Source organism: Diadema setosum, chromosome 2 (assembly GCF_964275005.1).
Source record: "Diadema setosum chromosome 2, eeDiaSeto1, whole genome shotgun sequence".
Lineage (NCBI taxonomy): Eukaryota > Metazoa > Echinodermata > Echinoidea > Diadematoida > Diadematidae > Diadema > Diadema setosum.
The window spans coordinates 9,689,331-9,715,831 of NC_092686.1; the positions used below are offsets into that span (position 1 = coordinate 9,689,331).

Consider the following 26,501-nt stretch of genomic DNA (forward strand, 5'->3'; position numbering starts at 1 on the left):
GACTGTAAAACCTTTACCTACTTGAACGGCCACAGCTTGGGCCAGAGATGACCGCAATGGACAAATGGACAATGAACACCAAAAAGTGACCGGCCTTACCTGACTGATGACCATTTCAAGCATCTTGTCCCTCCACTCCTCTCCATTCCTGTTGTTAGCTACCACCAGCAGATCACACACTCTGTGGGAGCAAGAGAGGGCAACATGTAAATTCTCACAAGCAATGCACCAAGAGTACATATCAATATATTACCTACTTCATTTTGCTTTACTTATCTATCCATTTAACATTTGCCATTCGGATGCCAAACAGAATCAACCGCAGCAGAAGAAAGCTCACTCATAGATAAAATGTTCCAGTACTAACATACATTTCTTTCTTACCCTAACACATCACACATAAAAAAAAAAAAAAAAAAAATGCCTTTGTATGTGATATGATACTATCAATACTCTATTACTTTAGCTTTAATCTCAACTGGACCATCCCAACGACAAATGTCACAAATTCCGGAGCAATATATGTAAATCTACAGGTACATCATGTGCTTACTTAAACATTGATATGCCATTCCACTATGACATTGACAAAGGTAAATTTAGCCTCTGGCAACAAAATTATGTTTAAAACCAATCTTTGACAGAATTGAGAGTGACGTGATCATACATTCGGTGAAATGTGACAGCAGAGTGGAATGTTTCCATGAACAAGCCTTGCAAACTATAAACTACTTTGGCACCAGGGTGGGGTGGGGTGGGGTACGGGGTCAGAACCCTCACCTGTAGACCGTCTCCGGGATGTCGTCGAGAAGCTTGAGGCATCCCGGAAGCATGGAGTCCACAAACTCGTTGAGGATGGCCTTGTCTAGAGGGGCTTCCTCCGGGATCTTGTCCTGCTCCTCCATCTGCTTCAGCTTTCGTTCCTCTTCCTCCTTCTTCTTTCTTTCTTCCTCTTCCTTCTTCTTTCTCTCCTCCTCCTGTACATCCGTGAGAAGGTCAACCATGCATCATATTACTCTCCTTTCTACATATTTCTCTTTTTATTCTATTTCTAGTGTCATTAACCTGCATAAACAAACTTCAGAAAGAAATGTCAAGCTCCACAATTTTTAATTGAAACTTTGCTCACTTAAACAACACAAACTGAAAAGCTCTTCAATCAATGGTTCCATTTCTGTCCAATTTAGGAAATTCTTGCTGGTCTGTAAATGGGGAAAGTCTCTTTTTACATTCGTCTGTAAATGCTACATACCAAGTGTACCTGTATAACACTGTGTGCCAGTTTTTGTAAGTTTGAAGTACGGTTTACATTCTTTTTTTTCTGACTTCAAACCTTCAAACACATCTGGTAAATGGATCAAACCTTGAATCTTTAATTCACATGATGTTTGGCATCAAGGATGTCACATCCCAGTCCACCAGTTGCTCGTGTGGCACGGTAGAATTATATCAATAAGAATTTCCAGACCACATTACACTGATGTATGAAAAAGCTACATCTTAGATGAGCTTACGAGATGGCAGACTGTTTATACGTCTATTTATCTTACTTTGCATCTGACAGTGTAATGGAAACATCTTTCAACTATAAATCAAGGGATCAGCCTGTTGGAGAAACCACATTACATCATCAACATCATGATCTTGAGGTCAGCGATACCTGTTGATCCACTGGAGGTTGGATGGCTTCCCCGAGTGACATGGCAATAGCTTGCATCATCTCCTCCTCCTCACTAAGGCCTGTCCCACCAAAGCTCTGTCCAGAGAAAACAGACCAAATTCACTCCTTAAAGGACAAGTTCACCTTCATAAACATAAGGATTGAGAGAATGCAGCAATATTAGTAGAACACATCCGTGAAAGTTTGAGGAAAATTGGACAATCGATGCAAAAGTTATGAATTTTTGAAATTTTTGTGTTGGAACCGCTGGATGAGGAGACTACTAAGGCTCGTGATGTCATATGAGTACAACAGTATAAAGAAAACGTAAAGAAAATTCAACATATTTTCACTTTTTTTGCATAATAAAAGAGCACTTGACTTGCCTCTTTCTAAAGGCAATGGGAATAATATTACCAATAACATATGTCAGTAACGAGTCGAGGGAATGTGTACTTTTTTCAAAAGATGAAATTTTGTGAAATTCTCTTTATATTTTCCTTATATTGTTGTACGCATGTGACATCATACACTGCAGTAGTCTTCTCATCCCGCGGTGACTGCACAAAAACTTCAAAAATTCATAACTTTTGAACGGATTGTCCGATTTTCCTCAAACTTTCAATGATATGTTCTACTAATACTGCTACATTCTCTCAATCCTTATGTTAATGAAGGTGAACTTGTCCTTTAATTCCTCAATTCTCTCATTCTCAGACTTCTCTCATAGTAACCCCCCCCCCCCAACACTACACACCACCTCCATGTTGTAGCAAACAGATTGATTATAGTCAAATTGATTTGTACACAACAGTTTTCTGAATGAACTGGTCCATTGTTTTTCTTACATATCCTACACTCTCGTACCATCGGGAAACCCTACACAGTGAACCGTAGCGACAAATGCTGAGAACTGTATCAGGACAATCACCCCCCGGCTAAATTCCGGTTTTGTGATAGGGTTTCAGTTAAGGTAAGGGTTAGGGTTAGAATTTGAGTTAGGGTTAGGGTCAGGATTAGGTTCAGGATCAAGATTAGGGTTAGGGCCAGGGGAAGGGTCTTTGGTAATTGTCCGGGGTTAATTATCCTAGAACCCTGAGAACAATCACCAGAAACTGACAGCAGCTGTAATAGCTGTCCTTTCATTCAAACATATAGCATTAAGACAGGTTTCTCTCGTCAACTCACACACATCTTGTTTTGATAAAGACAAAATTAAGGCTATGAATATTAAAATGCAATTTGGCATTCACATATCTTGGAAAGTTCACATAAGCAGCCAGCAATGAAGTGTTTGGCAATAATCCATGCACAAGTTCAGAGGTCAAGGCTCGAGATTTAAACACAGTACATGGTGCAAGCACACCGCAAACTGACCTGTGGTAGCCGCGGGGGATGGGTCAGCGCCCATTCAGCAGCTCTCTCAAGGGATGTGGAATGCTGTAAAGCTTCTACGGCATGCTCCCTTGGAAAACCCATGTCCATTAGCTGACAAACATACAAACAAACGAGATAAACAGAATCAATACAAATCTCACTAAAAATCTTAATACCATATACCCGACAAAACTTCTCCTTCAAGCAGAGAAAACTTCAATCACATGAGAAAGATTTGACTACAGTGCATTCTGAATGTAGCATTTGTTTGTGTGTAAATGTCACATCTTTTTTCTTTGGACGGTATTTAAACTGATCGAATAGTTTTGGTTGAGACCTTATTTCAGGTTTCTAACATTTTTTGGTAAGATAATGAGGAACCTCTTATGAAAAAGCATGTAATTTCATGAGGAATTCAACATTCATTTGATGAAAATTGGTTTTGAAATGACTGAGATATCCAAAACAGAGCGATTCTAATAAAGTGTGGGACCAACATTTTGTTACGATCACTTTGTTTCACTTTGTTTTTGGATGTTTCAGTCATTCCAAACCCGATTTCCATCAAATAAACTTTGAATTCCTGTTAAAATGGTATGCTCTGTACTATTTCATAAGTGTTTTCTTGGTATCTCGCAAAAAGTTAAAGGCCCAAATCTCAGCTCCACCAATACTGTACCATTCCTTTAAAGGGGAAGTATATTGGGTGAAAACCTATCTGCTGTCAGAGGGGATGATACAGTAAACCTAAGTCACAAACAAATGCAGATATTTCTCCTCTAATACGACTGATTGTGAGACACTCAAACACTGTTGCTCAAATGACAAACAGTCATTGATTCATTCATGAAGGTCAGCTCACCTGCGTCACATGTTCCTCGTTGGGCTCCGTCCGGGGCCAGCTGTTCCGGCTCAGTCCCGTCAGGAAGCCCGACTCAAACAGCCCCCTCGTGGCCCGGCCGAAGCCGGACGAGCCCGACGATGACGTGCCGGCACCTCCCGACGACGTCCCCTCGCCGGCAGCGGTGCTGGAGCCCCCCGCCTCGTCACTCTTGGCCTGCTTGACGCGCTCGGCGATGACGGACTCGCCGCGCAGGATGTGGCAGAGGATGGCGAGCAGGCTCTCAGCCGTGCGGCTTCCAAGGGACTTCAGGGAGCGGCAGCCCCACAGATTCATGATTACGCTGAAGGCAGCCTGGTGGGGTTAATGTCAAGAGAATTGAGGACAATGTGACATTAAGAAGAGACTATAAGAGACACTGCACCAACCATGCCGCAAGGACCTAGGAAAAAACATAAACCTTGCCTAAGTTTGAAACACAAGGTGAATAGATTTAGAGTACTGTAACAGTGGAAACTTTTGCGATGTGGAAAATTTTGAGCATTTCGCACGACCTCAAACTAGCATGACAATATTTGCTTGCTACATGTACCACTCTTTAATGTCTTGATTCTGTAGAATTAAAAACAAATGGGAGTCACCTTACCCAGCCTAGCGCAAAAAAATTACTCACTCAAACATTCCACATTTACAGTACTTATGTAAAAAATTTTTACATATGATGGAGACACCTTTAGGAAATCATAAAGTGGTGAAGCAGTGGATCATGGGAAGACTTTAGCCTGATTGGCGAAGCAATGGATCATGGGAAGACTTTAGCCTGATATTCAAAATTAGGGTTGTGCCAAGGCACGCTGGTCTTACACACACATGTAAAAATCAAAATCCTGTGCAGACGAGAAGGAAAGTCTTTATTCCCCAATCAACTAGGAACATCTTTTGGTGGCATATTTCAAAAAACTAATCATATACCAACCATATATCTACTAAAATAGTTACCTTTGTAGAGCTGTGAACTTTTGACTTGAGTACAATTGACTAATAAGCTAATATACTTTGATCTTCAAAGTGAATACACTCTTACCTTGTGCGTGTTGATGAGAAACTGGACGGGGTTGAAAGGCGTGTAGCCTGGAACGCTAGCCTTCATGGGCATGGAGTGGGGGGAGTCTAGCACCGCTTCTGGGTTGACCAGCTTCTCAATGAGGGACAGCCAGGCATCGATGAACTCGCCCGTACCCTCTGGAAGACACAAGAATGATCTTGAATTCCAATTCTGCACAAATCACATGCATATCTGAGCTGACCTTGGATCTATCTGGTAATGATACCTGTGGTATGACTTGTAAATGTCCTCAAGATATACAACAATTTTGGCGACCTGGTGTGCCTAAACGCTAAAAAAATATCATGCAAGTACAACATATTCCACGTTAGACTTACATAACATATCAATGATTCTCAGTTGTTGGGAACCAGCCTTCCTCAGGCATGACTAAATTTCTATTAATTTTCAAATTTTCCGTGTCCAATTCCACATTTCACCTTCTTAAAGCTTTGTCCAGTGCATTGGTTCATTAACAATCATTCACTTGGGATGAAATATGGGTGCTGTAGGACTTACTGATAAAGATGATGATGACGAAGATTATCTTAACTCACAATGATTGATCTTTAGTCACTGTGATTGGCACTTACCTGGTAGGTCTGGGTGTTCCATACACTCTGACGCTCTCATCTTTCCTCCCATCGTGACTGCCCAGTGGAATGCACTGTACACAAGAATGCAGCCATTTTTGAAAAATTGTCTTTTTTTCTAACACCTCCACCACTAACTGTAAACATAACATATTTCATGGTATGGAAATTTTTCTGAATTTTGCTCTGTACTGAATTAGCACAATAAATTTGAACACACCAACATCTACACATAAATATCAAACCATGTACAGATATAATCTTATACACAGAATTATAAACAAGTGAGGATGGCTAAAATTGACCAAACAGGCACACTATCCATGCAAAAGTATCTACTTATACACCAATCTGGCTTTACACACCTAAACAAATTGCATCAAATGCCCACTGCTACAAACATAACTGAAAAGGTGATGGACACATGCATACTTTGCACGATAGCATCAAGGGTAATGCTGGCCCTACTCACACTAGATAATTAGGTGTCAGCGCACCTATGCATCTACAACTCACGAGGTAAACCCGTCTGGATTTTATTGGCTAATCTCGATTTTCGCTTAAGCTGTTGCCATAGTCAGTTTTCAATGCACCTGATGTGCAAATTTCAGAATATTTCTACACACAAATTTATGAGCCATTTTGTTCTGAATAAGACCAGACATGAAGAATATCAACATGTTCACTCTTGAATACTGTTTAATCCCATATATTCAAAATGATTTACAGGGCAACTGCCAGAGACAAAACGTTTGCTATAAGAGAACATACACTTAATATCATTTAATCCGTTGAGGACGGACTGATTATGCTGCAACACACATTTCCCATAGACACCTGCCCGAGTATACTTGGGACTCGTCCTCAACGGGTTAACTACTCACTGACTTGCAGACTTGTGTGTCTATAGCAAGACTAAAGAAGTTTTAACTTTACAATCTTCCAGCGCAATTCACTGAGTCAGAGTGTTGTTTCTTAGGAGAGAATTCATGAAAAACTCACTCGAAAAGAGCCGTGTGCGCCCCCGTGCTCACAAACTTTTGTAGCATGAGGTGATACGGATTCTTCTTGTCGTCGAACAGCATGGGTGATGCGAAGCTCACAGCGCATATGTAGAACGTCACTCTGCATCATGAAAGGCAGGGATGACAAACTGGTATTACTCCTCTGAACAAATGGGACTATGGACACAGAAACTCTGCAAAATCTAGAAACCTGGTGAACTGCAGAAGCCAATTACACGATTACTACATGAATCCTGACAAACTGACTAAATGGGATTTGAAATGGTAGAATTTAGCATTCATGATTGTGGCAGTTCAAAAGCAAAACAGGGACCCGATTGAAGACACATAATTTGGGATGGGTAACATAATTTAAAGACATCAAATCATATTTTATTGATAGCAGCTCTGAATGGCAGGAAAGGTTGTGAAGTCCAGCTACCACACCTGAACTTTGGCAGTGGGGATGCAGGCGGCGGGGTCCACGACAGACTCTGCAGCAGCAACTCCATAAGCACTTTAGCAGTGTTCCTGGCTGCTTCCGACGGGGGCGTCAGGTTCGGGTGCAGGTGCTGCCTGCTCCGCTGCCTTACCGACGATCCCACGCACAGCTTAACGAGCAGCCCGAACAGCTCGGATAGAGCCTTGCCCAGCCGTGAGGGGGCGTAGAGCACCGGCATGGCCTGCTTGACCGTCTGTAGCATCTGGGCATTGGGCTTGGGCCTGGCTCTCAAGTCCTTAGCATCCCCTTTGGTGTCATCCACCTCCATGGTAGACAAAGCATCACTAACATCCATAAGCGTGCTCCCAGATCCCGCACCAGGATCGAGCTCACTAGTCCTTGCGCTCGCGTCGCCCTTGCTGCTCCCCGCCGCGGATGTGGATGCAGCCTCTGCGTCCTTGGGGAAATCCTTTGGGAGCAGCTTCTCCCGCTCCAGCTTGCCCAGCTGGCAGCCCTCGGGGAGCGTGCCGGGGGTGAAGAGGGCCAGGAGGACGATGCTCTCCCAGACCAGCGAGATGTAGAGGTGGCTCAGCTGGCGTAGCACCTCCTGGCCGAGTTCTGACCCCCACTGCTTGACAGAGATGGTCCTCACATCGGTCTGGTGGTGGCAAGCAAGGGAAGGAAAGTGAGGACATCAAATGAAGTCAATTCTCCACTATGAACTGACATCACAAAGCCATTAAAAACACAGAAATGCAATCCTTTGATTTCCAGGGTTCATACTCTCTCTCATGAATTGAATTCCATAACTTTCCATGACCTTTTTAGCCAGAATTCCATGACCTTTCCATGACTTTTATACAATTTTTTTTTTTACATATTAGACTGAAAATCTGATCTCAAATCAAAGCAAAGCAAAGGGGGTACCTACACATCTCACACAAACAACAGACAAACTTAAACTTTTATAATTTTTGCAATTCCATGACTTTCCATGACCTTTTGATGAAAATATCAGTTTTTCATGACTTTCAAGGCCTGGAAAAAGACTTAGCCAAATTCCATGACTTTCCAGGTTTTCCATGACCCGTATGAACCCTGATTTCTGCAATCTAACCATAGCAGAGTACAACAATCAACACACAACTGGGGAAAGGCTACACTTCTCTTAGAAGTATTACAGAGAATATTTGTCAATAGAGCATGTGGGCCATAAGCAATAGACATACAATGCATGTATATCCATAGAGAACAAATTGGTTATCAATGCACAATAAAACAATGTTTTTATACTTCGAAGATGAGACATAATGCAAGAGAGAAAATGGATTACTGTGCCAGCCTTGGAGTATGAAGTTGGACAGATTTGAGTCTATGTGTACAAGATGCAAAAGATCATAACTCACCTGTCCAACTCTGCACACATGTACCAGCATGGTGACGTAGGAGTGAGCTGAAACCATGGCCCTCAGCAGTGGGGTGCTGGGGGCTCCCAGGGGGGCGTTGGTGAAGTTTGGTGAGTTGACCAGCTCCCGCAGGAGTATGGACCCTCCGGGGGGCTCCAGGGGAAGTTGCAAGGGCTTGAGGGCAGTGAGTTCTTCCTTCAACATCAGCAAGCCTTCTGTCAGCACACCCGATTCTCTGGCGAGTGACTGCAACAAGGTCACAAGTAACTCCACTCAAACAAAGATCATGAGAGATGTTGCTAGGTACCAGGGATACAGAGTTCCCATGCCCTAACATGACAAAACCATAAAAGCGGCGAGTACTTGAAATATTTAACACACTTCTATCGTTCTCAATCAAATACATCATAGACTGGTACTCTGTGATACTAATAGCTGTCTTGATTACTTTGCAATTCCTTGCAAGAATTCAAAAGTACATTGTATAATTCATGACCATAAACTAGAGGGCAGGGCCCTCTGGTAGAGCAGTGGCAACACTGAAGAGGCTACCCTGGATAAATAAGATCTTATTATTATCATTATTATTAAACTATAACAAAATCACTGAATGTCACATGGTAGCAATTTGACCAATCACAAGTCTTGTTATGAATACACTATTTACTATACATTTTATATGTTGCAAATGTTGTTTTGGTCTCACCAGGATGGCCTTGCAGACACTGGCAACGGACTGGCAGGCACTACTGGTGGGAAAGTCAATGGGTAGGTTAGGCAGTCGCAGGAATTTGAGCAGGGGCTCCAGTCCCCGGTGGCTCACGAACTCCCAGCAGTGATCGTCGGTAGCGTTGTTACACAGGATGGCTTCCACAAACTTCATCTGAAAGGGTCGTAACACAGTGGCAATTAAGTACAATAACTTTTGAACACCGACATGCCACTGTCAAATAATTCATTCAATTTTTATGGCGCTCTTTTCAGCTGCTGTGATCAGGCAGCGCATCATGCATCGGAGTCTCACCGTCACTGAAGTGCTCTTCTCTCTCTGAATATTTATCAGATATAATTTGGTATTACTCGTTTTTACGAATGGTTTATAATGATTAATTTTAGGGTATGTGCAGCATAACAACCCGATTTTGGCTTTCTATAAAGCATTTTCCAATCATCTGCACACACAGAACTTTGATATTGAGCTTGTGTTCTTATGTACCTATCATTAGCCTATCTGCTTTTCTCCTTTTTTTTTTTTTTTTCTTTCATAATCTCGCTCTGTTCTTTTAATGATTATGGTGTTTTATATCTATACTTTGGTCTGAATTGCTCATATTTACACATACTTTAAATATCTCATAAATATATGAACGACAGCACAATTCACAGATGAACACATTGTGCAAAAACTGCCTCATAATACACCAGATACAGAATGATTAATTGAAGTGACCTTTGACCTTTTGCAAAATGACTCTACGTTCACTTGTAATATATTGTAAAACCATAAATTTTCATGTGCATGAAACTTTTGCCAATTTCATGAGGAGCCAAGATTTGCAAAATCAGAATGCACATAAAAGTTTTTGTCTACAAAAATGCAGTGAATGCCAGTGGCAATTTGCAAAAGTTTCATGCCATGAAAAGAATGTCAACTGATTTTACAGTATGCAAATGCTACAACGTTAACATCATAGCAGGGGTTTGCCACTGGCAATGTAAATTACTCACCACGTTGAGAATGTAGTCCATTAGAGGCACTGGGATTTTGTCACTTGGGTCAGAGGACCTGGTGAGAAAAACAATAAGCATGAAAATCATTTAACTAGCTCCCCCCACTTATCATGTCATCAACGCAGAAATAATAAGATAAGACAGTAAGAAAACAATTCACTGTTAGTGTCACACAAAGTACATTTCGTGACTGAAATACCAAATCCAGCCAGAAGTGCAGGACTTTGTGTGTTTTGTATAGCATCGCCTTTTATCCTGACAGCCTTGAGAATTCGACTGCAAGGGGAACAACAATGCGTTTTCATTTTTTTTAAAGTATTATCCTGCGGCTGTTGATTATCATCTATGCGGTTACATGTTAGTGATTGAGCATCTTGATACCCCTGTGATACAAACGTCAGCTTCTTGAGAGCACATCACTTGAGGTTGCTGAACACTCTGACACATTTACATGCTAGAGGAACTTCACCCTAACTTTGTAAATACATCAAATTTCGAACAGCAGTTGCGGATTTGTCCAACACATGTTGAATTTAAATATGAAAGATAGATCACAAATTTTTTTAAAGTTCAAATTAAGGTCATTTTACCCAAGTTTACCATAGAAATTATGTAGACACCATCCACACTTGCCAGTAAAATGACATACACATTTTAATTAATTTATTGGGGGGGGGGTTGGCCTTACTACAATGCAGTTCAATTTACAGGTTCATTTTTCTTATGTTCAGTAATGGCAAGAGCAACTGATTTGGTGAGAAGTAGAATCAGCAACAAGGTGGACAACTAGCATCAATCAAGCAAGAGGGGGATCTTACTGGGGCTGGATGGGAGTGACCAGCTTGGCCTCCTGCTCCCTGACCGACGTGGGCACCTCATCCTCCTCGTCCTCATCGTCGCTGGACGTGTCATCGCCGTTGGTCGCCTGGGACTGGCTGGATGCCGGCGTCTTGCTCTTGACCGCTGACCGACTGCACACAATGTTGGGGTCGTGGCCCATGGTGCAGATGTCCTCCATGAGCTGCCGTGAATGACATGATACATCCAAATATGAGAGGGGCTTCCCCAGACACACGTGAACATGACACACCAAAATGGAACTCACCACACTCACACAGGGAATAGACTTATGCATAAAGGCCTTTGAATTTCACCATGTGGAACTAGCCTCGGGAATACGTCCAAATAGAGGATGAATACACAAGATTTTAAACAAGATCTTCAACAGAGGCAGATACTGAATAACAGAGATGTGTTCTACATTTATTCCATGAAAGAATATTCAGATCACACTATTTTCATCGCTGTCAACACACAATTATTGTGTTTGAGACAAAGAATGTCTGCATCTTGTGTCATTTAAAGTTTCTGTCTCATTGTTCAATGTTATAGACTCCATCAGTAAAGCCCTATTGAGAGTTATTGTAATTGTGATTTCAGTCAATGTGATGGACTCGTCATAATAAGAGTAGTGGAAATTATTACAAGTACTATTAGTTACCTTGATAATAGCCATCATTGCATGGTCCTTGAGGGATGGCTGGTGCCGCATGAGTTCATCCATGGCACTGCCCAATGATGATGCGGTGTCTCCTAGCAACACCATCCCCCAAAACAAGACAAATGGAAAATTGGTGCATAAATGCCATAAATGATTAAACATCAGGAAGTTATCTATAAACAGCATCAACAGAGCACTGTTGAATAGGAGTCTTAATTTACAAGTTTGCAAGAGCTTTGGTTTTTGTATACATATCATTCACAGCCACAAATATAAATAAAAATCAGGATAGCTCTTCATCTTACTACATGGTTAAACTTTGGTGCACTCCATTAAAAATATATCTACACCGGAATCAAAAGTGGGAAATATTTGCCATTCCAGGTATGAAACATGTTATGTTCTGACAGGTTTGATGCAAGCAATATCGCAGGTACATACGATGAAAGTAGCTATTTCAAAGTTCCCATTTAATGCAAGGTTAGACTAATTACTTTCTCTCAAATGCATACAACTAACACAGCAATACGGGTTTAGTCCATGAAAACTGCCTACACTTCTTTTCACAGCAACCAATGTCTCTCTGATCATTTGTGGTAAGATGGATTTCTACCACAAGCAGAAGTTAACTGCTTCCCATTCTACATAAAAAGGCACATGGTGGATAGCACAACAATTCTTCATCATACAGTGCAGCAAAAAATATCATAATACATAATATCAACATCTGGGTTAAGTGAGAGCAGCTTCTCACTCTGTTTCCAATGTCTTAAGCACTTACACTCAGCAACTACCGGCTCAAACTGCTCCTCAGGACACTTCATGTCAGTGAGTTAAAGAACATATTGAAGCATATCACCTTCACCCAATCAATTCGGTTTACTGTCACTGAGCACAAGATCATATCAAAATGGTTCTAAGCAACGTAAGAATGGACTTTTATCCAGTATGAACGGGGCATCAAGAGTGATAAGATTTAAAATGGGATACCTATTGCATCATTTGTCCGCCGCCTCCTCATAGCTGGGAGATAGACAGGGGACAGGAGCACCTTGAAGAGCTTCTCAAACGGCTTGCACTGGTTGAAGGCGTCCAGACCTCTGGAGTTGAGGCACAGGGCACTGAAGATGTTTGGGAGGGAACCGAGCACCTCCTTGGTTGCTGGGACCTGGGAACAAAAGGATACATTGGTCACACAAAGATTACGGTCATACACAAACATAGAATATGACACTATCATAACAGTGCAAGGTATTGGTTTATATGAACGTGGGAATGTAATTCTACACACTCTTGGGAAGGGGGGGGGGGCCTTGGGGGATATGATTGTGCTGTAAGCCCCTAAAACCAGCTGTACTATTTTACAATGTTACCTTACTGAACACCAACAAAACTTACTTGAATTTGTTCCTTGTCATTCCCTTTACAGTCTCATAACTACTGCATCTTATACTCACAGAGATACATTGTTTCGCATGTTGCATAATTCCACTGATTATTTTCACTTTTTTCTTTCATGCCTGGCATGATGATAAATCTTAAAACATACACTTAAATCATGGTTTTCATTTCACTTTCTGACAAGTATAGTTAAAAGATATAATAAATATAGTCAACATATGAAAGAATTATGTTTTAATTCATACAATCTAATATAAAATCAGCCAGCACGCCTAAATCCTTAACAATGTCCAGGGGTTGAATATTCAGGTTTTGCATGGCGAAGGGGGATATTTACATCTTTGATGAGAAGCGCATGAAGCATGACATCCGTCAGACCAGTGTCTTGAAGTGAGGAGAGAAGTGACGGCTCCTGGAACACATAGACAGTCACCAGCTCACATGCTGTGGATGAATGACATTATTAAATGGATGTTAGATGACTGGACAGCACTGCCCTCATATGGCAAAAAGGGCGAATCTGGGTAAAATGTATCTGGTTTTATACATTTTGCCATAGGGGTCTTTGAGGATGAAAATTTCCCACACAAAACAGAACAGAAACTCTACAGAAGGGCTATAGCTAAGGCAAGGCTTGATGCATTTGCAGCCCTCTAGATATACATATTAATTTCATAAATCTGACATTGGATGTTTGGTGACTTACTAGAGATGAGAGTAGAGGAGGCAAGAAAAAAAGAATGTGTACTGCATTTGTCTAGGAGGTTAGAATAGAGGTTTGGAGATTTTCACACCAGCACAATGTGGTGTCCATCGACAACTTTGGTACTAGGTTTTGGACAATAATGCACACTTTACATAACTGAAAGTAAGGAGCACTTCAGGTTTTTTGTTCAATACACATTTTACACACGTTGACTATCATTATTGAGCATGATAACACATTAGATATGGTCACTATCATACAGTCAAGTTTTCGGTCACATTTCATTCTCTAAAGGAGATTAACCTCCAAGGTGAAGTTGTTTCAAGTTAAGGCGCTAATATTAAAGGAAGTGATTAGGGGAACTTCGGCGCATTATGTCCTGCTAAATAATTGGAAAGTTGTCATGGTTTCAATGCTGTGAATCATCAGTCATGGCATCCTGTGGGAAAATCAATTTTCTTAATAGTGTGATAACAGCATTTGTGATGATTCTATGATTATCTGCTTTTTCGCCAACTATACAACTGTTTTACTTCCTACGACCAAGACATCACAATTTGAAGAAACAATAAGCTGGAACAGGAAAAATTTTTAATATTAACTGCTATGACTTGCAATATTCTGAGACAGACAAACTGAGTCATTATTGACACATGGAACACCACAGAAATCTGACTACGGATTGAAAACACTGACTTACCAAGAAGAAACAGTGATGCACTGTAATACTCTGCATTGCTTATGATGTGTTTCAGGGAGCTCGGTAAGGAGCCATCCATCACTGTGTAGAACAAACCAAAACACCACAGATGGCACTCAAGCTTACAGTCTACATGAGACAAAAATGTGCTGGAGACATGCTAATAAACTTTATACTTTACTCCAATTACTGTTACTGAGCATGTATTCAAATTATTCATATGGGCATACTTCTTCATTTGATATGAGAACACAAACGAGATGGAGAAAACACATAAAAACAAATCTTAAACATGCTGAAGGGGTGGCTTGCCCTTATCAAATGCATATTTCATCATGTTGCTAGGCCACTCATGGTAGTCACATGGGGATAAGTTACCAGAGTAACAAAAAGTAAATGAAAGGGTTAAGGTGTGGGATTATGACCAAATCTAGACAGGGAACAATATTGTTAGAACAAAAACAGCAAATGATATACTCACCATGTCTTATACTGTCTGAGAAGGAAGGGTCTTGGATGGCCTTTTTGAGAAAGTTCAGCATTGACTTTAGGAGAGCGGCTCTCTGGGGAAAACACTGGGATGCTATAGAAAAGAGGTGCATTTCAACACATAAGTATGACAAAATAGCTTCTTGTCTATCCCCCCACCCCATGAAAATACTCTAAACATTCTCCCGCAAGTAAGAATATTCCTAACTTCCCCAAAATAATTTTCACCTCAATGACTACAAGACAGAAGCTGTTCATTGAAGAAGTGGAAAAGTCTAACTTGATTTAATAAAAAAAGAAAAAGAGAAGAAATGCCAGCAACTTGCCTTATCCTACTATGTCTCTTTCACCTGTTCCCCCAATAACCAATCCCCACAAAAAGAAGGATTTCACTTCATTCCCCATTACATTTCCTTAAAAAAAACTAGAAATGTCGCTATGGCGACTGGTATGCCTCCGCCATAATGCATGATTTTCCCAATAGGTCTAGATAGTACATGTGGACACTGTGTGATTACATTTTCACAAAATTGGCAAAATATTGGAATGACAAGTTTGTCACAAATGTGTTGAATGTTCACCTTCCTTGACGTAGGTTTAATTGGATGAATAGGAGAGCATGTATCTAGGGATTTAAGGACTTTAACTTGACTTTGACCCATTCATACATTTAGGCATTGAGTAATTTTCAAGGTACAGGTGTGGAGAAAAAGTGCAATTTCTGAATTGAATAGTAAATTGTTACCATTTTCATCTGGCCCTTGACCCTAAAATTCATGAGATAATTACTTTCAGGTAGAACATGCATAATATGTACTAAGTTTCAAGGTAACTTGAGCCACTTCGGAGATATGGAGGAAAAAGTTAGTTCAGCACTTTCAATTGATCTTTGACCTTTTGACCTTTGAGGTAAAAAGAGAAAAAAAAAACTTTCCAAAGAATTTCTATTAGGTTACACACGCATACACCAAGTGTAAAAAAAATAACCCTGCTGGCATTGTATAAATATGAGGGTAATAGTAAAATTTTGAAGTCTTGCACTTGACCTTTGACCCCTGACCTTTGACCCCATGAACCCCACATTCTCTAGATAATCAGTCAGTACATGTATATACTATACGTTCCATGAAGATACCTTGAACAATTTTCCAAGGTACAGAGAAAAAAAAGAAGTTTTAATATTTCTACTTGACCTTTTGACCTTTGACCTTTGACCTCATGACCCAAACTTTCACCAGAGAATCTTAATTGGGTAATACATGCATACACTAAGTTCCAAGAAAATATCTTCAGGCATTCAATAGATATGGTGGAAATAGTGAAATTGTATGTATTTGACCCTGACCTTTTGACCTTTGACCTCATGACCCAAACTTTCACCAGAGAATCTTAATTGGGTAATACATGTATACACTAAGTTTCAAGAAAATATCTTCAGGCATTCAATAGATATGGTGGAAATAGTGAAATTTTATGTATTTGACCTTGACCTTTTGACCTTTGACCTTGAGCATGTGCACCCAAAAGTTGATAGGCACAACTTCACCCCCTAATACACATACATGCCAAGTTTCATTAGGATACCTCAAAAGGTTTCGATAGTTACCTTGTCCACAAAATTCATTACAGACGGACGGAAGGACGGACGGACGGACGGACGGAAGGACGGACGGACGGACGGACGGACGGACGGACAACCCGAAAACATAATGCCTCCGGCACCACTTTGTGGCGGAGGCATAAAAATCCTCTCTAGAGAAAAGAAGTTTGCCATCAATCTCTCTGAGTCACAAAGTCCCCTTATGGCCTTATCTAAAGTGTTTCCAACTTTCAAAGACACTTTCCTACTTCCAAATCAAAAGCTTGAAGAGATACCATAGATGGATTTGTACGCCTAATATTTCTTGGGAGAGGAAAATTAATGAGTGTACAAAAATTGCATCATGCAACTACTCACCAGGTCTGGACTTCTTGGGTCTTGCACCCTCATCCTTGACGGCTCCTGAGCTGGACGATGCCCCCTCGTTGACCCGCTGACCATCTGAGGGGCTGTCCGTCTCCATGGCTGTGCTGTCCTCGGAGAACGGGGAGGGGGGAGCCGAATGGACGGTGTCTTGGGACGTCCGGATGGTTGGCTTGATGACAAAGGGGACGTCTCGCCGACAGATACTGATTTCATGCTGTCAGTAAAGGAATTGTTCATGTGAAATTTTTTCTTGATATGATAATGAAAAAAAATAATTCAAACAATCATCATAATTTTGTTTCGCTGCCATGAAATACTTGAATTGAAATTGATCTAGGTAATAATGTAAAGGAATGTGAAGACATCATGGCAAAATAAAATAACTCATATCATTTTAATGATATGTTAAAAATGAATGTCGCTACTACTTAACCCCCCCCCCCCCCCAAAAAAAAAATGCACATATGATACAGTTGAAAACATTGGTAAATCAAATTCCGTTATTCCTTTTGCGAAAGACATTCTGCTTCGCATCTGATCTTACCTCAAGGCGATTGATGAATGTAGACAGTCCCCCGTGTGTTTGGAAGGCAGCCATGTCCAGATTGGTGATCAAATCCACCACACGAACTGCCCGCGTGACAAACTGGAAAATGGGATAAAGCGGAAAAACAAATGCTCACATAAATTCGAAGTGCAATATGGTAATGTTTCCCCCAACATCATACACTGAAACTATGTCCTAGTAGCATATGGAGAGCTGGAGAAGTAGAATGGCAGTATGGTTCTGAGTAAGGTCTATCCACTGCACATAGAGAAACCCCATTTTAATGAGCTCGCTTGCAATGAGGTTCTCTTTTCAACAAGATGAATTCGGAGCTCCCCATTTTTTATCTCTGTGTTGAGCTGGTCACTTCTTTGTACCTTACAATGAGGTATCGGCTGTTACACAGTAAAATACTGTATACGCCGTTATTTTCATATACAGATATTTTCGCGAATAACGAGGTTATAGACATTTTCGCGAGATGTTGTTTTCACGAATCGACGTCGACGCTTATGTTAATGCTCTATTAACACAGCACACAGATTCATTTTCGTGTGTTGTTAAATTCGCAATCCAACTGTGATTCGCAAAATTCACGAAAATAAAACCCTTGCGAAAACGACAGCTTGTACAGTAGGCGATCCCCATGAACTTATTATGACAGGGTTTCCCTGTAGTATATGTAGTAATGAAAAAACTAGCTGCTATAATTAACCCCTTCTATGCCAATGTGTCAAATGTGCACAAATTTCACACACAAACCTATGGCCAGGAAATCAATGTAGCACATAGAGGGTTAACTGGACGACCAAAGCTTACCGTCGTATGGAGTTGTTCGTCTTCTCCCGGCCATTTGATGACTTTGAGGAGGGATTCCATCATACCACATGACACTAATGCCTCACCTCCTTAGGAAGAACACGAGGAGGGAAAGAAAAAGCTGCAATTTCATGGGCCTCATGCAATAAATTATCTTTAATATACACAGCTTAATTGTATCAGATGATGTGCGTAATGGCCCACATTATGGTGTCACTTCAAAGGTGTAAACAATCCACAAGGAATGAAAAAGATATACATTTCTACTTTTTCACCCTCCACGCACAAAGATGTGAGGTATGATCATACAAAATTTTCAACATTTTTTTTCCCCATATGTTCATACTCTAAAAAACAATTCTCAGATTACCAATAGCTCTGACCAACAGGGCTAAGGATGGTGATTCTAGATCTGGATCAATAAAGGGGGCAGAGAACAAATCGTCGCTGGGGCGACAAGACCTCATATCTACAAAATGTCAAATGTTCAGGAGAGCAAAAAAACATGGCAGCCAAAGCACTGTATCCAATGGGATAGACATTCCTTTGACATGCTGTGGTGGCTTCATTTTTGGGGTAAGACATCTAGGATTTGGACAGGACATCACTTAACTGATTAACTGACCATTAATCCAAAAAAGTCATTTTCACCAAAATTGCAGATACAAGGTCTTGTCACCCCAGCGACGATTAATGATCAAGGGATAATAATCTCTAGAGCCACTCTGAATACATCAATGCCTAAAAAAAAAAAAAAAAAATTAAAAAGGGGGTTACTATCTTCCGTGATAACCTTATGTGGTCAAATGTATCATTTCAATAGGTCTTGCATCTGGACATGTACCACATGATGTTGATTACGGTCAAGATACCTACACCTAATGCGTATATACAGTGTTCAAATGTTCCTCCAAGTAATAAACTTCACTTTGTTGCAGTTGCACCATGTGCAAAACCGTTACAATCTGTAAAAATACAGAATGTTGCTCACTAACATGAAACTTTGGAGAAGATATCACCGTCCCTGGTGTCCATTCAATACTTGTCAAACCTACTTTCCCACCCCACCCCCAACAAACACGAGAACAAAGCGAATCCAAATTCTCGTATCTGTGTCATATGCAAGTGCAGTACAACAGCATCAACAAAGAGAAAAACTTACCAGTTTCATAACTAGCTAGGTGATACAAGAAGGAAAAGAGGGATGTGGCAAGGCTGTGAGGGAAGGATTCCATATCAGGATCTGGAACAAAAGTAAAAGAACAAAACAAATGCACAAGATTACTATCTCATAGGTCCTTCCTGTGATCAGAGATTAGTACTTCACTGCATACAACATGACCCCTCAAAGGCCATAGTTACATGAAGAGAGGAAGAAAGTCACTTTAAACATGGGCATCTTGATTCCTCCCATTCTGCATCTGCCACAGTAAAAGGGAATAGTGAATGACTAGAGAAATGCCTATTCATGTGTACAATGTAGACTGCATTAAGACAAAGGGCATGAAAATAATTTCATATAAAGTACAAATCAATACAAAAGATGCACTGAACAGAAACTTCTCAGTAAAAGGTATTCTCTTGTTAAAATTGTAAATAAAGAGGACCCGAGGATTAAAGGGTGTGTACAGTTCTAGTTGAGGTGAGGATTTAGCTTTTAACGTTTTGCGAGATATTCAGAAACCACTCTATGAGATGTCAAAGGGCATGCAATTCTATGGGGTATCAAAAGTTTATTTGATGAAAATCGGTTTTGAAATGGCTGAGATATCCAAAAACAAGGTGAAACAAAGAGATCCTAATAAAAGGCGTGACCTGTCGCTTTTTATTATTATCACTTTTTTGGATATCTCAGCCATTTGAAAACCAATATTCATCAAATAAATGTTGAATCCTTCTTAAAATTGCATGCTCTTTCATATTTCATAAGAAGTTTCTCAATATCTCACTTAGGAATGTTCAAAACATGAATCCCCACCTCAACCAGTACTGTACAGTCCCTTTAACAAAGGGTTATCAAAAGGAAAGTGCAATTTGAAAAGGGTCTACGAAACAGCTGGAAATGAAAAGGTTACAGAAAATGTCCTGCAAAATGAAAGGGTGCACAGAGGTACTGAGAATGAGAGGGGTATCAAGATGGAACAATTTGAACAGAGCTACAAAATAACTGGGAATAATAGGAACTTAGAAACTGTTCTCCACAGTGAGCGGGTATAAAGAGGTCCTGAGAAATGAAAGGGCTATCAAATGAAACTGCAATTTGAAAGGGCCTACAATTGAGGTGGGAATGAAAGGGTTATAGAAATTGTTTAAACAAGAGACCCCGGGTCTTGCCCTTACTGAAGTAACACAAGTTCACCTACCACACACTCTTGCAGACTGATTACCCAAGAAGAAGATAGTAACCACAGGGAGCTTTGGGGGGACCTCCACGAGGGCATGGTGACCATTTGCATATACTATGACAAATTTGGCCCTGGCCCAACGGGGCCACTCCTGGAACTGCTATGAACAAACTTGACACTACAGTCACCAATCTACACACTCATAACATCAACTTAGCTCCATCGCTTCTGGTTCTAGATGAGAATTAAAAAAAAAAAATTAGTATTCTTTAATTTCTTTAATTTTCTTATTTTTATTTTTTTATTTTTCATTTATTTATTATTATTATTATTATTATTATTTCTTTATTTTTTTTTTTTTTTGGGGGGGGGGGGGCACTCAGGGGGAACATGATGCCAATTTTGACAAACTGAGATCCTATCAGGGAGGGCATCCAATAGGGATGCTACCTGACAAGTTTGGTGAAAATTTGTTTGGGGTTTTTTTTTTAAAGAAGAAGCTTAAAACCTAAAGAGTTTACACACAAGGGATGATGAATAATTGTAATAGCTCATTTGAGCTCTTGGCTCAGGCGAGCTAAAAAATAACAAGGAAAAGTAGAAATCACGCGGTGCGTAATATATGTCCCCGCCGGAAGTAGCATTTAGTAGCAAAATGTACAATATAGGTAAAAAGATCAAGGTCAAAGGTCAAAGAAGTCAAAGGTCAAAATTCTATGTAGAAGTTTTGAAGCCCTCACCTAGTGCCATCACATAAAGCAAACGGAATCGAAATCGGGTTAGAAATGGCGAAGGAGTAGCATTTTGTAGCCAATGTACAATATAGGTAAAAAAATCAAGGTCAAAGGTCAAAGAAGTCAAAGGTCAAAATTCTGTGTAGAAGTTTTGAAGCCCTCACCTAGTGCCATCACATAAAGGAAACAGAATCGAAATCGGGTTAGAAATGGCGAAGGAGTAGCATTTGGTAGCAAAATGTACAATACAGGTCAAAAATCAAGGTCAAAGGTCAAAGAATTCAAAGGTCAAAATTCTGTGTAGAAGTTTTGAAGCCCTCACCTAGTGCCATCACTTAAAGCAAACGGAATTGAAATCGGGTTACAAATGGCGAAGGAGTAGCATTTTGTAGCAAAATGTACAATATAGGTCAAAAATCAAGGTCAAAGGTCAAAGAAGTCAAAGGTCAAAATTCTGCGTAGAAGTTTTGAAGCCCTCACCTAGTGCCATCACATAAAGCAAACGGAATCGAAATCGGGTTAGAAATGGCGAAGGAGTAGCATTTTGTAGGCAATGTACAATATAGGTCAAAAATCAAGGTCAAAGGTCAAAGAAGTCAAAGGTCAAAATTCTGCGTAGAAGTTTTGAAGCCCTCACCTAGTGCCATCATATAAAGCAAACGGAATCAAAATCGGGTTAGAAATGGCGAAGGAGTAGCATTTTGAAGCAAAATGTACAATATAGGTCAAAGGTCAAGGTCAAAGGTCACAACTGAAATTCTGTATACAAGTTTCAAAGCTCTCATGTAGTGCTATCATATAAAGCAAACAGAATCAAAATCGGGTTAGAAATGGCGAAGGAGTAGCATTTTGAACATTTTGATCACACACGGACGCACGGACGGACACACGGACACACGGACACACGGACACACGGACACACGGACACACACACGTACGGAGCCCGTTTCATAGTCCCCTGCTCGAACTCGTTCGGCGGGGACAAAAAAGTAGTGGACAACTGGACTTACTGATCATGGCCTGGATGCACTGTCTGACCATTACGGGGAGAAAGCCGTGATATGAGGCAGCACCTGTCGCATCTATGATGGTTACAAGTCTGTTGAGAATAAGGGATACACTTTGCATCAGTACCCACAATGTTACTTGCCCCTGGGAAATGACTGGCACCTACTACTAGTAGTAAAGCTTATGAGGCACCAATGGGCCAAATATACACCTTAGATTTACACGTACTATATGTATGCGTTCACACTTATACATAGAAACTAAAAGTGCTTAACCCTGTGGGGTACACTACAGATCACTAGGAACCTATCAAACGTTATCTACTCACTCACCTTGAGGTAATTACTGATTTAATTCATTGGTCCATGTAAGGATTAACGAAATTTGGCCTCCACTGGCAAATTAATACTACAAAACATTAAAATATCAGACATTGTTTCAATTCTCACTTGAAGAAAAGACATTACCCCGTTGAGGACGGGCTGATTTTGCTATAACACACATTTTTCATAGACACCTGCCTGAGTATACCCGGGACGGGTCTTCAACAGGTTAAGAACGTACGAGAGTATACAGTTAATCACATATTATATAAGTTGACATTGTATGACTGCTCTGCATATCAAAATGGACAGAGAGGCGTTACTAAACAGTTCTTTTTCATTATCACCTCACACAGAGAGAATACATCTATACCACTCTTATCCTAGCCAGCATTAGACACTAATTTTGATTTTGCATGTATTTTTGCTGTCATTTTATTTTGCACATGTTGCAGTCTCTAATGTATTGGGGATCACCACTCGTTGAAAATTGTAACAAGGACCTGTCAATCAATTAGTATATAACAGGGAATTGCTCTGCAGTCTGCTGTTTTCTTTTTCAAATGTAGATAACTTGACTAAACCCCATCATTTCATCTAAAACATGGACACTCTATCCTCTTGCCATGGCCACTGGTCACAAGTGTATCAAGCGAGAATGGCACAGAGGTATAGAAACTGATGAATGATACAATAAGGCTTTGCTATCTCATTTCAATGCTCACATTCAGAGCATTACAAACATACTAGGTATATTTATGAAAGATACAGCATACTTTACATGCCATAGCGCTCTCATGTGATCTATTGCCCCCCCCCAAAAAAAAAAAAAATGAGGAATTTTACTTGCAAATTCACAAAGCCAAACCCCGTATGAAGTGTGTTCACTTTGAAAAGTGGGATAATGTCAGCAGAATGGATTCAGCAGAAAAAAAAAACCCACTTCATTCACTGCGAAATAAATGACATATCACACTATCAGAAACATGATACAAAAGAATTACTTACTCGGGATTTCTATCTAGGTGAATGATTGACGTAAGAGTTCTAAGTGACGCAGACTTTATGTCCTGAAAACGAAAGGAAAGAGTCAAACACCCAATAAATGCCACATACCAGTGATATGAAACGTCAAGTAGAGTTAGAAGTATCAATAAAGCAAAGATAATTATGCAACTCTGTATAGGTTTACAAGTACTCTCATTAACTGACTGACAGCACACTTTCAATTGTACTTGCATTTTCAAAGCATACTGCAGCATCAAGCAATATTTAGGAATATCAACACATCCAAGTTGGGCGTTACAAAGGCACTGAAGGTACATATAAACGGTCGAGTCAACAAAAAATAATACTGTATAAGCTGTTATTTTCGCGAGGGTTTAATTTTCACAAATTTCGCAAATCACAGTTGGATCGCGAATTCAACAAGCGAAAATGTCTCCATGCACCCTGTTAATAGTGCATTAACATAAGCGTCGGCGTCAATTCGCGAAACCAACATCTCGCGAAAATGTGTACTGCCTCGTCATTCGCGAAATCTGTACGCGAAAATAACAGCGTATACAGGAGTCAAAAGAATATGCCTGCGCTCATTTCTGCAAGGGCAGAGTATTTGCATTTTTCCTTGTACATGAGCAAACAAGGTTGATGAAACAGCTTATTTTTGCTTCAAGATAGTAACCGGTACTTCTTTTTCAGCATCCGTGTGATTAAGAGTACCACTTGTGTGGTTATATATGCCCGTAATTCAGTGACATACTTTGAACAAATGGCTAAGCTTGGATGAAGTGATGGAAAAAATAAAAAAAATATTCATTACATATTCTGAAGTTTCTTTAGGATATTTGAGGTGTCCTCATGCCAACTCATGATTAAAGCATTTCAATTCATCAGGGAAAATATTCCATCAGGGTTGAATACTATCAAGACTTTCTATGATGATGACACATCACTTGAAATTACAACAAGTATGCTCTTTCTATATCTTTCAGGATGTTGTCAGACCAAAGGTCTCTACTTCAAATTATTTTGATCCTAGAAATAGATAAGACACTCACCACTAGCTTCGCATCTTCAAGTTGCAGGACATCTACTAATTCCTCTATGAGGCCACTGTACAATAATGAACTGGAGATTTCTTGGATTGCACTTGAATAAACTGCAGCAGGGCAAATAGTATGAGACAGAACAGAGAAATGCACTTTACACCCACTCCTTGTGAGCACAACTATATCAACATCTGAAAACTTCTCAGTCAAAAAGCATTAAAATCTCAACGGCTCTTTAAAGTTTTTAACAAAGTTAACTATGCTCTATCACATCTGTAACTTCAGCTGATGAATATTTGCGATTAGTTTAGTATTTAATACATCTCTAATATCTCCTGGGGCAAGGTAACAAATATGCCTCTGGCACCCTTTGGGAAGAAGACATGAACATGAAGTGAGAATTACAACAGTACTGTGCAAACAAGTTTGACTGCTACACAACAAATTACCACACAACACTAATAATCTCTTCATCGTTGCTAAATGGGCTACGTAAATGAATGAATGAAAAAAAAAATAATAATGATGTGAGATCGTTACCATATGTCAGTCATCACTGTTAATACTGTAAGATGTGATTTAATTTTTTTTTTTCTCCAGAGCAATATCATTGCCTAACAGTTTAGAACTCAAGAACTTCAAGGGAGCATAGCATCTGTCAACTTAGGTTACAACCTCCACCAAAAGTAGACCAATATCTCATCGCATATCAAATAATACTGTCATATCATCAGATTCCAAACTTGGAACACAAGTTGTTGGTTTTTTTTTAATTAAAACTTAAATGTAATTCCACATTCTTCATCACTATGTACTATGTTTGTTACTCCCAATGTATAGTTACAAATACGAGCACGACAATCACAAAAGGAGTCTGACCCAGGCTGATGTGTGTCCGTGTGTGCTAGTGTGTGCAGGTGTGTAGATGCCTGTGAGTGTGGATGCGTGTGTCTGTAAGATGGATAAGAAGACTGGAATTGCATTGCACTAACATCTCAATGGACAGGACACACACATCTCTTGGCTCTGAAACATTTTAAGCTGCTCATTTAGATGGCAATTGCTTCTGGCAGATGCATTAGTATTTCTCACATCACTATCACAGGGACACCGGTTAGAGTAAAAAAAAGAGGGTCTGATATGTACATCTACATGGAGCTCCTTTGTACATGAAAAGTCTGAACTTTGAAACTGCCAAGGCCTGAATTCAGGCTTTTGCCTATAAATTGGCATCCCCATATATAAAACAAAACAACAACAACAACAAAATGGCTCTACGTATCTTTCCACCCCCCCCCCCAAAAAAAAAAGGGGGAGGGGAGGGGGCAAAGTTCAACATTCTCCAGGGCACCTCACCTAGGACAGACAAAGCTTGAAGCCTGGCCTGCACACACTGTAACCTCTTCTGGTGGTTGGAGAAGCAATGCGCCAGACGGATGTGCGTAAAGAGAAGCATCTGTGCGGGTATAAAACAGGAAATAGTTCCAGGTATGAAATGTCATATCAAAACCCAACAATGCCAGTTGTGGTACATGGTTACTTCCTGTAATTTTTTGCTGGGGGGGGGGGGGGGAAGGACGCTACAAGGAACCAAGGATTTGATTACCTTCACCTAGAGTTGTCAGCAGGAAAGATGGCTTGATAGGATATGCCAAGATGACACTCCTTCCCATCAAGAATTAAAATTTCAGACAGACATAAAAATCATGCAATAACATAAGTACATATGTAATCTAATACACAACCTATTAC

At 40.2% G+C, this 26,501-nt stretch overlaps 1 protein-coding gene across 1 annotated transcript in view; it reads right to left on the minus strand.

Moving 5' to 3' along the window:
• Positions 1-26,501, minus strand: part of LOC140238217 (E3 ubiquitin-protein ligase HUWE1-like) — a 94,515-nt gene that overhangs the window by 48,075 nt on the left and 19,939 nt on the right. The window contains exons 10-35 of the mRNA XM_072318157.1: positions 26,106-26,205; positions 24,759-24,859; positions 23,707-23,768; positions 22,378-22,466; positions 19,451-19,531; positions 18,289-18,377; positions 17,467-17,568; positions 16,914-17,136; positions 14,949-15,050; positions 14,468-14,548; positions 13,399-13,505; positions 12,651-12,828; positions 11,661-11,752; positions 10,978-11,180; positions 10,157-10,214; positions 9,135-9,311; positions 8,429-8,674; positions 7,028-7,680; positions 6,579-6,701; positions 5,577-5,650; positions 4,963-5,120; positions 3,900-4,232; positions 3,038-3,148; positions 1,661-1,756; positions 781-977; positions 100-181 (exon numbers count right to left, since the gene is read on the minus strand). Coding sequence (XP_072174258.1) covers positions 100-181; positions 781-977; positions 1,661-1,756; positions 3,038-3,148; positions 3,900-4,232; positions 4,963-5,120; positions 5,577-5,650; positions 6,579-6,701; positions 7,028-7,680; positions 8,429-8,674; positions 9,135-9,311; positions 10,157-10,214; positions 10,978-11,180; positions 11,661-11,752; positions 12,651-12,828; positions 13,399-13,505; positions 14,468-14,548; positions 14,949-15,050; positions 16,914-17,136; positions 17,467-17,568; positions 18,289-18,377; positions 19,451-19,531; positions 22,378-22,466; positions 23,707-23,768; positions 24,759-24,859; positions 26,106-26,205 — 3,918 coding nt within the window. The remainder of the gene's footprint in view (positions 1-99; positions 182-780; positions 978-1,660; positions 1,757-3,037; positions 3,149-3,899; positions 4,233-4,962; positions 5,121-5,576; positions 5,651-6,578; positions 6,702-7,027; positions 7,681-8,428; positions 8,675-9,134; positions 9,312-10,156; positions 10,215-10,977; positions 11,181-11,660; positions 11,753-12,650; positions 12,829-13,398; positions 13,506-14,467; positions 14,549-14,948; positions 15,051-16,913; positions 17,137-17,466; positions 17,569-18,288; positions 18,378-19,450; positions 19,532-22,377; positions 22,467-23,706; positions 23,769-24,758; positions 24,860-26,105; positions 26,206-26,501) is intronic.